Here is a 12,613-nt window from a genome sequence, read left to right on the forward strand (position 1 = left end):
CCCCGTCCGTGCGCCTCACCCGCAAACGCCGAGCGTGACAGAATGACAGACCACAAAAAGAAGCGGAGAGGGAGGAAGAGAGTCCCGCAGGAGACGATCCGTCTCGGCGCCTGCTCGCTCTAAAGGCTTTGGCTCCCGACTAGGGACGAGAGGGAAGTACCCGCCCTACCTCCAGCCCGGAGGCTGACCACACGCGACCCCGATCCCGTGTGGAAGTACTGGTTCTCCAGTGAGGACGAGGACGAGGAGCCCTTCCTCTACCCTTACCCGGAGCCGGAGGCATTTCTTCCGCCGTCCGTTTTTACGGACGTTGCGCCGCCTCCCGCCACCGCAAGGCGCCAGCGAAGGAGAAGGAAACCGGCGATCGCCGGTACAGAGGACCTCCCTCCGTTGCTGCCTGCGGACCCCGCTCCCGTGCGGCCGCCGCTGCCGGCGGACCCCGCTCCCGTGCGGCCGCCTTCGCTGCCGCCGCCATTGCCGGCGGACCCCGCTCCCGTGCAGCCGCCTGCGCAGCCGCCTTCGCTGCCTGCACAGCCCCCTTCGCCTGCTGCAGCTCCAGGGCAGGCGCCCCCACTGCAGCCACCTGCAGCTCCCGGGCAGGCGCCCCCTCTGCAGCCGCCTGCTGCAGCTCCCGGGCAGGCGCCCCCTCTGCAGCCGCCTGCTGCAGCTCCCGGGCAGGCGCCCCCACTGCAGCCGCCTGCTGTAGCTCCCGGGCAGGCGCCCCCCCTGCAGCCAGCTCCTGTTCCTGTCCCGGCGCCCCCACTGCAGCCGCCTGCTGCAGCTCCTGGGCAGGCGCCCCCTCTGCAGCCGCCAGCTGCAGCTCCCGGGCAGGCGCCCCCTCTGCAGCCGCCAGCTGCAGCTCCCGGGCAGGCGCCCCCTCTGCAGCCAGCTCCTGTTCCTGACCGCGCTCCTGTTCCTGCAGAGGCGCCCCCACTGCAGCCGCCTGCTGCAGCTCCCGGGCAGGCGCCCCCACTGCAGCCACCTGCTGCAGCTCCCGGGCAGGCGCCCCCACTGCAGCCAGCTCCCGTTCCTGACCGCGCTCCAGTTCCTGACCGCGCTCCTGTTCCTGCAGAGGCGCCCCCACTGCAGCCGCCTGCTGCAGCTCCCGGGCAGGCGCCCCCACTGCAGCCGCCTGCTGCAGCTCCCGGGCAGGCGCCCCCACTGCAGCCGCCTGCTGCAGCTCCCGGACAGGCGCCCCCACTACAGCCGCCTGCTGCAGCTCCCGGGCAGGCGCCCCCACTGCAGCCAGCTCCAGTTCCTGACCGCGCTCCAGTTCCTGACCGCGCTCCAGTTCCTGACCGCGCTCCAGTTCCTGACCGCGCTCCAGTTCCTGACCGCGCTCCAGTTCCTGACCGCGCTCCAGTTCCTGCAGAGGCGCCCCCTCTGCAGCCGCCTGCTGCAGCTCCCGGGCAGGCGCCCCCACTGCAGCCGCCTGCTGCAGCTCCCGGGCAGGCGCCCCCACTGCAGCCACCTGCTGCAGCTCCCGGGCAGGCGCCCCCACTGCAGCCAGCTCCTGTTCCTGACCGCGCTCCTGTTCCTGACCGCGCTCCTGTTCCTGTCCCGGCGCCCCCTCCGCCTGCAGCAGCTCCAGTGGCGCCACCTCCGCCTGCAGCAGCTCCAGTGGCGCCACCTCCGCCTGCAGCAGCTCCAGTGGCGCCACCTCCGCCTGCAGCAGCTCCAGTGGCGCCACCTCCGCCTGCTGCAGCTCCAGTGGCGCCCCCTCTCCCTGCTGCAGCTCCAAGTCCTGTCGCCCTAGTCCCTGAGGTGGTCCCAGAGGACTCCATCGTGGCTCCTCCCTCTTCAGAGGTGGAGGAGCTTGAATGGGACCCCTCGGGGACCGCACTAGTGACTCCTTCACCCTCACCCCGGCGACATCGACCCCGACCGGGGGTCGGTATGTCTGTGTCCCGCAGGGGGAGGGGGCACAGACGTCGGACTGGGGTCCCTCCTGCCCTGCCCCCTGGCTCGCCCTCCCTCGCCTGCGCTCTGGCTCGGTTGGCGCCTGCGGGTCCTGGCCCTCCGGGTCGGCTGTCGCCTGCGGGTTCCCCTCCAGTACCTCGTCGCCCCGCCTCGCTCCCCCCTCCGGTGCCTGGTCGGCCGCCTGCGGGCTCCCCGACGGCGGCTCCTCGGTTGCCTGCGGGGCCCCTACCTCCGGCCCTCCACCGGACGTCGCCGCCTGCTGCGGCTCCCCCCTCCTCCGGGCCTTCGCCGTGGGCCCCTCCTGCTCCTTCGTCCCCTTCCCCGGTGCTCCCTCCTGCTCCCTCCCTGGCCCCTCCGCAGGTCCCTCGCCCTGCCTCCTCGGCCCCTCCGAGGTCCCCTCCGGCTCCGGCCTCCCGGCCGCCTGCGGCCCCTCCGGCTGCCTCCCGTCGCCCGCTGGGGCTCCCTCGGGCTCCCCTTCCTTCCTCCTTCTCTCCCTTCTTTCCTGTCTCTGTCCCGCCTGTCTTTGTTCCTCCTCCTGCCTTTGTCCCGCCGTCCTCTGTTCCTGGTCCCTTTGTTCCGCCCCGCTCTGTTCCTGGTTTCCCGTCGTTCCCTCCCGTCACTCACGCTCCTTTTGTTCCGCCTGTTCCCTCTGTTTCTCCCTTCCTAGTCTGTCTGTCGGCCTTTCCTGTCTTGTGTGGTGTCCTGTCCTGGCTCCTGCCTCTTTGTCTGTTTTGCCTGTCCGTCTTGTTCCCTGTTCCCCGTTGATTTTTGCTCTTGTCTTTCAGGTCCTGTTCTGCCTCGTCCCGTCCGTCGCCCCCTTCCTGGGCGCGCCCGGTGTAGCGCGCCTTTGGGGGGGGGTTCTGTGACGCCCGCTCCGTCCGCTCCTCGTGTGTGCCACGCCCCCTAATTACCCACGTGTGATTTCCTGATCGTGCCCAGTCGTGTCTTGTTTCCTGCTGCCTTGTTCCATGTATTTAAGTTCCTGTTTTGTACTAACCGGTTGTCTGTCATTGATGTTAGTCGGCGTGCCATGTTCCCAAGTCCTCATCCTTTTAATAAATCCCCGTTTGCCCTAATTCTGCCTGCTCGCCTGCTTCCTGCCCGCTCGCCCCGTCCGTGCGCCTCACCCGCAAACGCCAAGCGTGACAATATGGGTGAGGTATGAAAAATGATCTTTGACAAACTGATCAGTGTGCAAAGGTTAAATTAACCAGGGGTGCTACCCCGGGAAATGCCCTTTATTTTCTAAGCCCAGTGTTAACAGGCATGGCTTAATGTATATTATTGAAGTTTAACATATTACAAGTTATTGGCTATTTTATATTAATTAGTAGTAGTAGTTAAATTAACTTCATATACAGTAATGGTACGTTTCATTATAATTTAATTATTTGTCTGATAATTATTCAATTAATTATTGTTAAGAATTTTTAGCAATTATTATGAATTATTAAAACTGTGGCTAACCAGGGGAATAAAATGTTTGGGAAATTGAATCTTTTAAAGGTTTTATATAGAACCATATGGTTTATCGACAAAGAACCCTTTTGAGGGCCTAATAAATTATAGAACCCATAGCACTATAGAGCAGTTCCAATTTTGAGTTAATTTGAGGTCTGTTTTCAGGTATGGATATTCACCCATATACTGTAATGGTTTTGTAGCAGTAAAATCACCCAAAGGGACATCCTGATTTTGCTGAGTTCAGTGTGTCCCTGGGTCAACAAGGGAGGGGCTTATGTTTGACTCTTTAGACAATCACGGTCTTCATGGTGTCAAATTACCATATTTGTGTGTTTTTTTTCTCCTTTTCAAACTCAAGGCTTCTGTCCCTGAGGCTGGCAGTGTCTGTGCCTCAGTAGGCTAAGCCTCTGTGTTTATCAAAAGATCGCTGATTCAACCTTCATTATTATTATTATTATTATTAATAATAATAAATGAAGATGCACCCTTACATTGCCCCATACAGTCTTTGCAGGCAAACAAATTCCTGTGTTTTGTCTATGTTTATCTTCACTAAAGGCATGCACAACAAAGCAGGTACTTTGGAAATCTGTGTATCCTGCTGTTTAAGAGAGAACACTGCTTATAATTTATGCGGTGTCATACAATGAAGAGTGATTGGTTAAAAAAGTGAAATTCAAACCCCTCCCTTGTTGACCTAGGGACACATTGAACTCAGCAAAAGCAGGACATGGTCCATCAAAGATCAAATATAGTTAATACAGTAAAAATTGCAAATAGAATTATCCGTTTCACTAGGAGAAACCTCTAATCATCTCATCCTTCTTTTTGCTGTCACTCAGTACTATTGCATCAAGTTTGTTGTGATTTGTCTCAAAATTCGACCAGGTCCAGATCTTCACCTATACAATGTGGCTGCAGCTTGGAAAAGATCGGACAAAGAATTTTTCAGTTATCATGCTGACAAGATCAAGTGTCTGTGCCTGCCTCCTCTTTGTTATCACTGTGCAGTGCTGCTTCAGTTTTGGTGTGATTTGTCTCAGAATTTGATCAGGTCCAGATCTTCACTCTTAAAAAATGTTGGCAAAGGCTGAAAATGATCTATCAAATACTTTTTGAGGTATCGTGCTAATAGAATCAAAAGTCTGAAACTACCCTTGTTTTTGCTATAACTACACAGTTCTTCAGTTTTGGTGCGATCTGTCTGAAAATGTTATCACTTACAGCTTGTCATCCCTTAAATGTTGCTGCAAAGTTAGACAAAGATCCATAAAATCCTTTTAAATATACTGTGTTGACAATACTAAGTGTCTTTTACAGCCGCTGTTTGCTTCCTTGCTGCCACACAGCACTGCTCCTTCATTTTTGGAGCAATTACTCTCAAAATTAAATCAGACATAGACCATCATGTTTTTCATGCTGCAGTAATAAGATCCACCAAATACTTCTTGAATAATCACATTCAGCACGTCAAATGCTGTCTGCTTTAACCCTTCCCTTTACTGTCATTAAATAGTGTTGCTTCACTTTGGGGATGATCTCTCTCTTACTGAAAAAAAATCCAATTAATCACCCATACTGTAAAATGCAAAATCTGAAAAAGATCAGTCACATGTTTTTGAGTTACTGGTTTAATAGGCACAGTGTCTGTGGTGGTGGCAGCGGACCGGTCCCAGACCCATGTGTATTCTCTGAGTCCAGATAATATAACACGGAATAGCCAGGCTGTGTGGCTGTAAAGGCCTAGAATCCCTGCTCTAGGTACTTGGTGACCTAATTGCTATAAACTACTTAACTCCACTGTGGTTTTTGGCAATAACACATTTACTTCAGATAATTTGATGCTATAGCAGAAGCATTTATTATAGCTAAAGGTTTACACAGGTATACAGTGTAAAGAATGTGCAAAGAATCTTTTGTGAGAAACTGTTACTCATTGCTAAGACAATAAGGAAAAAAAAACAATGATCTTGCAGGCACTGTCCAGACAGTGAGGAAACTAACGCAGTTTGGCACAGACAGAAGGCAACAGTGTCATACATCGTAGGTTGTTCCATCCCTTTTCAGCTACATAAAAAAAAACAATTTATGGTTAATACTGATCAATGTATCAATACATTAACTGTTAACATAACATTGATGTATCAGAACATTTAAAATAACACGAAAACAGTGAAATATGTCCTCTAACTGCTTATCCTGGTTAGAATTGACAGGGATCTGGGGCCTGTCCTAGGTAGCACAGGTCCCATGACAGAGTGGGCATAGACACACACACACACACAGTACAGACATCTGCATCTTATACAAGATCTTTTCCATTTTTTAAATGAATTTGCAAATTTTTATCACAATGTGGTAAAATGATTTTGTAAAATGATTTGGCCATCACTAAACCCAAAAATAACACAATGTGATATTTTTCTAATGTTCAGCCCAAAATAAATATCCTTTCATGTAACATTATGGAGGATATGGTGCAGACTGTGTATGGAATAGATATACTTTATTTATTTATTTATTTATTTTGGCGGGAGGGAGCAGCAGACATTGGGGTCACTGCCCCCAGCCCCCCATTTTCCGACGCCTTTGCTGATTATATGAAAACTTAGAAAAGTCTTATCTCAAGCCGACTAACTATTGCAATCCTTGCATGTACATAACATGCAATGTTGATATTAATATTGCACAACATCCAGCCCTATTTCTTACCCAGAGCTAATCTGCACAGTCCAAGGAGACACACAAACACCATACACACACAAGGAGTGAACCTTCAACCATTTACTATTCTATAAAAAAGGTGTGGTAATAGGTTTTTAACACCCTTACAGAAAATCTAAATAAACATAAAGTCCATTGAAAATCCAATATAAATGTTAGCTTTTTATACAGAAATCCTACAAGAAACATTTTAGGCTCATTTGGTTCTGCATTGGATATTACCTCCATAGTTAATCTCTGCACAGTCTTCTACTCCAGGGTTATTCGGTTCTCCGGGGTTCCATTTGGTAAAGTCAAAAGGAGTCCCATCAATCCAGAGCCAGGTTCCTACCTGTACAAGTTGGAAGATTAGGGGATAGAGGTCATTCTTTGAGAGTCATTCCATGAGTATGTTTAATTGAAAACATTCTATATCCAATTAAATAAGCATGTTTGGATCTCTAAATTAAGTGCATTGTTGCAATATCATTAGGCCTCTGTACCTATAACTGGAAGTTTGTTGGTTTGAATCATGTCCTTGGCAAAATAGTCACACATCCACTGGGCTCGTGAGCAAGGCCCCCCCCCAAAGAAAAAAAAAAAAAAAAGATAAATGGCTGACACTGTGCATCAACCCCAAACCTTGCTCTCACTTAGATACCCATCTATGGAAAGCTTGTGAAGTTAAACAACATGGTCAAGGACAAGTCTCATACCCCCTCTTTAAAGCACAGCCATCTGGCAATTAAAACCCAAACAAACCGACTGAAGAACAGTTTTTATCCAAGGGCTGTGGCCGCCATCAAACCCCTCTTCCAGAACAGTGAAAAGTAACTGTGTGCACATGTTTAAGACCACATACACTGGAACAAGGCCTTTAATAATCTGCACTAAAAGCACTTTTATGCTGCTGCTGAATTCTTGTGCTGCTTAACTTAATGCTACTATTCATTTCGCTGCTTCCTTTAGTCTGTGCTCAGTTTTATGTAATTTATCTGGTGTTAATTAATTAATTGATTGATTAATTGATTGATTAATCCATTAATTCATTCACATGAGTATGTCTCAAAGGCAGGGATATGCAAAAGTCAGTACTCTAGTGTACCGATATTCATACTTGTGCACATAGTAAATGAAGCATAATTTAGTTTTTTTCTTTCCCATTTCATTTTGTATTCTGACCGTTATCAGCACCGGGGTTATGCTGGTTAAGATATTCTCTCTATCCACATGAACCTCCGGGCCATATTTTTCTTTTTAGAAATTAACCTAGACAGATTACTTTTACCATTAAATTAATTTTACAAGTTGTCTGACCAACATCCGTTTGAATATCTGTAGGAAATCCATAAGAGAAGAACATGCAAACTGCACACACAGAGCAGAGATGGGATTCGACCCAGTAGGTGTGAGCCGTCACATCAGCACACACCAGCTAGAGTAACTTAAAACAAAATGGTGTAATATTACAGTATTTACATTCCGTTTCAAACTGTATTATATAATTCCAATCACTTTACCTTTACAGCATCAAATGCACCAATCCAGGCGCGAGGAAAATGGCTGCCTGTGACTCTCTGCACAAACTGGTACTCTTCAAAACTGTGGATGGATGCCAAAGTCCCTTTTAAATGGATGCAGTTGTTCTGTGCAGAAGAAAAGAACAGGGGCAGTTTATAAATTGATGAATCCCTTAATCATAAACTCTTCATTGGGCACCTAGTATTTTCAGTTTTACTGGGAACTTTTCTTTATTATGCCACTCGCATTCATAAATTTTGTTTTATTTATTCTGTGTTGCCAATTAAAAATACATAAGAGAAAGTTAAAAATAGCATCTGTGCATCTATTTTTGTAACAAGACTGAATTAAATACAGTTTTGTATTTACAACGCAGTGTTAGAAATACTACAATTATCTGATGATTGTGCAATGTTTTTGGTTACGGGTTAAGCAGCATAATAATTGTGTCATTGTAGAGATCTCCTGTGGCCCATAAATGTGTAGAACGATTGTCAAGCCCTTCTTCAAAATGATCAAACTCTTCACCTTTCATTTACATCAAAAACATTACAAGAACACTGTTGTAGCAGAAAACACATCTGCTAACTCCATATAGTTTCCTTTTCATATGTAAAATAATTCTTTTTAGTGATTTTATTCTGGGGCTATTGAACTGAAACTCTGGATATTTTTCTATAGCCCTCAACTTGAACCTGCTGTAGGTTAAATTCCCTTTTGAATGGTGGGGCCATGGCATAGGGTAACATTACTGCAGGGCTACTGTTCAACTATCTCATTTTGATTCTCGCCAAATGCAGTGTCTCTCTCTCTCACACACACACACAAGCACACACACACACACATGTAGGGTATACCTATCCTTATGGGGCCCTCTCATTCACTTCTATGGGAAAAATGTTAACGCTAACTATGACAACCTTAACCCTCACCCATCCCTAACCAAAACCATAAGTAACCAAGCAAAATACAAGAGTTTTTGAATTTTTAATTTTTTCATACCAGTCACCGATATTTATAAAATAGAGTTTTCCCTTATGGGGACCAGGAAACTGGAAAAAAAAATGGATATTTATCACGTTATGGGGACATTGTGTCTTCATAAGGATAGATATACCCGCTCACACACACACGCACAAAGTTCCCTGATCTTTTCAGGTTTTTCCAAATATTTATTAGGACATCAGAGGTAAAACTTTTTTGACATTATAGTTAACCAGGTTAACCTAAGCAGCGTATTATTTAACTTTATACTACGGGACCGTTGAATGCTTGAATCTGATTGGCTGACGAACGTTCTGAGGTGTGCAATTATTTTCAGATATACACACGGCGAACGTAGTTCCAGGTAGCTCTCTTGACTGCATTACAGTTCCATATCACTTCGCATAGTTAACTGTAATAACGGAAATTAGCATACAGTACCTATACAGCACACAGGACTAACAAAAACAACAACATGACAGATGATTTTCCGAAAGTAAATTTTAATATTTACGGTGAATATGAAACTTTCAAGAACTGGGCTGCAGAAGTATTAGTTAGCCGAGTGTACCAACTTAAAGGCTACACATGGCATTTCTCACTAGCGAGGTAATAACAGCGCTGCATCTTAAAGCAGACTTACAGTTTAGAGACGGTGCTTCAGAACACTGTTGAGGGACACACAGAGGTAGCCTAATTCATACAAGCTCTCTCTCTCTCTCTCTCTCTCTCTCTGTGTTTCTCTTTCTCTGTGTCTCTGTCTCTCTCGCTCTCTTTCTAATAACTTCATTATTAACCGCATTAGTCTGCTATCAACGGCTCAAGCCTCCATTGCCAGCTTTAAAATGACGCTTTGGAACTAGCAAAAGAGTCGTTGGATGAGATGCGGAAGAAATAATCCTACTCACAATAGCGATTTAAGTAGAAAATCCGGACTAATCCCTTGAAATATATCATCTGATTGATATCTTGAGGTGAGGCAACCCTAGTATAAGCAGAATAATTGACTCCGGACCGTTGAATTATTAGAAAATAATGCACACCCGAGGTGGTAATGCGGCCACGACGCGAAGCCGCCCGTCGTCAATTATTCCTTACATGTTGTAGTTAATCCATATAAAGTTTGGGATATGCTATCAGGCGGGTCAGGCTGTATAAGGAGTGGAGCCATTGCCATTGTCTAATCTACAGAATGTGATACTAGTTGTCTTCATAGCTTTGATGAACTTCTGCAGTAATGTTAAGTATTTAGGAACTACATGGGATTGCAAAAGAAAGGGGATGCAAAAATATAACCTGACCTCAGTGCACTCTTACACACCCCGATTCGGCAGATTTCGCTGTCACCCAAAATTTTTTAAATCTTACAATCGTTAATTCCTTCAATTCAAATACAACGACAGGCTACAGTTTAAAAATAGAATAATAATATAATATTGTAACAAGTTTAGCCAAATAAAACACAAGCTTCAGATCAGTAGGAGTGTGGTGGTTCGTTATATCAGTCGGTGTACACAGATACACAGTAATACATATCTGTTAAACCAGATGACACATCCCAGCTCTTTGCGTTAGAAGACTATCTACTAGACATCTGGTATTGGATGACAAAACTTTTAAATTAAACACAGAGAAAACAAGTACTGCTAGTTGGTCCTAAGGCTGCACAAAATAAGTTTTACAACCTAAGCCTTAGTGGTCTTCCTACTCAGCCTAAAAATGTGGTCAGAGATCTTGGTGTCATGCCTGGCTCGTACGATCCTCGTGTGTGCCATGCCCCCTGATTATCCACGTGAGCTTCCCCGATCGTACCCAGCTGTGTTTGATTATGTTTGCCCAGTCTTGTGTATTTCAGTCCGTGTCTTGCCCTGGTTCCTGGCCCATCATTGATGTTTGCAAGTGTGTACTTGTGTTCCGTCCTGCCTTGCCCTACTATTGAATAAATCCCCGTTTTCCCGTCCTTCGCTTGCTTGCCTGCTTCCTGCTTGCTCGCCTGCCTGAACGAACACCCGTTCACTGGCGCCGATCCTGACACTTGGTGCCCTGTTTGATTTAGATCAATGTTTCAATGCTCACATAAGAAGTATTATTAGAACTGTGTTCTACCATCTATGGAACATAGACAAACTTTGGAAGTTGCCCTCCTTTCATGAGGCAGAAAAATTAATACATGCCTTTATAACTTCAAGACTGGACTATTGTAATGCCCTCCTTTCTGGTTGTCCATCAGGATCCTCAAGTGATCTTCAGTTGTTACAAAATACAGCAGCCAGAGGTCTTAAAAAAACTAAAATGAAACTGATGATGTTAGCTGTTTTATGCTCCCTGCACTGGCTTCCAGTTAAGTCTCGGATTAATTACAAAATAATACTATCAACTTATAAAGCACTGAATGGCCTTGCAGCAAAATATCTTAGAGATCTACTGGTCTCTTACAACCCCTCCCCGCCTGCTTTGATCTCAAGGATCAGGAAATCTATTAGAACCTAGAGTAGAAAGAACTACAGCAGGCTACAGAGCTTTCTCTTATAGCGCTCCTCAGCTGTGGGATAGTCTTCCAGCAGTAATCCAATGTAGTCAGAGGTGGAATGTTTAGGACCAAAAAGTACAAATCCAGACCAAGCTTTTGTTTCAACCAACCACAGTCAAAAAAGTTACTTTGAAAGAACTCAATTGAATCATAGACAGTGGTCCCACCCAACTACAATGAGTATTTTGAAAATGAAACATTCTTTTTACATTGACTATGTGTTATAAGAACATAACATAGTTGAGTCAGTCTCACTCAGTTTTCTCATGTCTAATTAAACCAACTGAATTGGTTTCTAGACTGCAATATTATTTATCAGGGCTGAGAGAAGGCAAGAGCTCCCCTAGTGGCTATAGGAGTGCATGTGTCCTAGAGCAGGAATAATGAACAGCAGCCTCATTGCATTTAGACCATAACTTGGAATAGAAGAACAAATCAAATCATTTTGCTCATTTAATATTTAGATTTTATGAAGAACCACCACTGTTCAGTTTTTATTATAGACAACATCCTGTAAGGTTTTGGCAAAATCCTCTTCATGATGATGGGCAAAATATACAACGTTAGAATATATACCCAATTTAAACTGAAAGAGAGTAATTTAGTTGGTTTAATCAGACATGAGAACATGATTAACTCAGCTATGTTCTGTTCTCAGAACACAAAGTCAATGCATCAACTTAAACAGAATGTTTCATTTTCAAAATACTCATTCTATTTGTGTGAAACTGTCTATGATTCAATTGAGTTAATTCAAAGTAACTTTTTTTCAGTGTGCTTGATTGAAACAAAACCATGGTCTGGATTTGTACTTTCTAGAATTGAACTTTCCACCTAATTTCCCCAACACTGATTAGAGATACATGAATCCTCCAGTTTTCCCATGTACATTACGAAATGCTCTTCAAGGATTCATTAATAAGTGCAGCACAATCTCAAATAATCAAGATTTTATCAGTAGTGGCATTTACCTGTGCATCCACCCATGATTTTGGTTGTCCTTCAAAGTAGAAGCAGCGTGAATGATACTGATGCCAACCACCAGGGCAATTGGCTGTAGGGATGTTCAATCCTGAAGAAAATCCTGTAGAATGAAGGAGGGGTGTTAGTTTTGGTTTAGCTGACTTAAGTAATTATAATTAGGTGTTAGGACAGTTACAGCCTTCACAATAGGGAAGCTACATACCTACTGCATTCTTTAAATCCCCTATCTGATAACTTTAATTTTAGTCTTATATATATATATATATATATATATAAACACACACGCACAGCTCAAAAAAATATAAGAAACACTTTGAAAACACATCAGATCTCAATGAAAAAAAAGTCATGTTGGATATCTATACATATATGGACTGAGTAATGTGTTAGGAAGGAAAGGATGCCCATGGTTAGATGGAGATGAAAATTATCAACCTACAGAGGGCTGAATTCAAAGACTCCCTGAAAATCACAGCGAAAAAATGATGCGGCAGACTAGTCCATTTT

The 12,613-nt window shown here is 45.5% G+C and overlaps 1 protein-coding gene across 2 annotated transcripts in view; it reads right to left on the reverse strand.

The window, feature by feature from the left end:
* Positions 1–5,221: 5,221 nt before the first annotated feature.
* The window catches only part of LOC125721125 (lactose-binding lectin l-2-like), a 116,523-nt gene continuing 109,131 nt past the window's right edge, over positions 5,222–12,613 (reverse strand). For both annotated transcript variants that reach the window (XM_048997121.1, XM_048997120.1), the window contains exons 4-7: positions 12,094–12,206; positions 7,608–7,733; positions 6,331–6,439; positions 5,222–5,451 (exon numbers count right to left, since the gene is read on the reverse strand). In XM_048997121.1, coding sequence (XP_048853078.1) covers positions 5,384–5,451; positions 6,331–6,439; positions 7,608–7,733; positions 12,094–12,206 — 416 coding nt within the window. In that variant the 3' untranslated portion in view covers positions 5,222–5,383. The remainder of the gene's footprint in view (positions 5,452–6,330; positions 6,440–7,607; positions 7,734–12,093; positions 12,207–12,613) is intronic.

This window comes from Brienomyrus brachyistius, unplaced genomic scaffold, assembly GCF_023856365.1.
Source record: "Brienomyrus brachyistius isolate T26 unplaced genomic scaffold, BBRACH_0.4 scaffold32, whole genome shotgun sequence".
Classification (NCBI taxonomy): Eukaryota; Metazoa; Chordata; class Actinopteri; order Osteoglossiformes; family Mormyridae; genus Brienomyrus; species Brienomyrus brachyistius.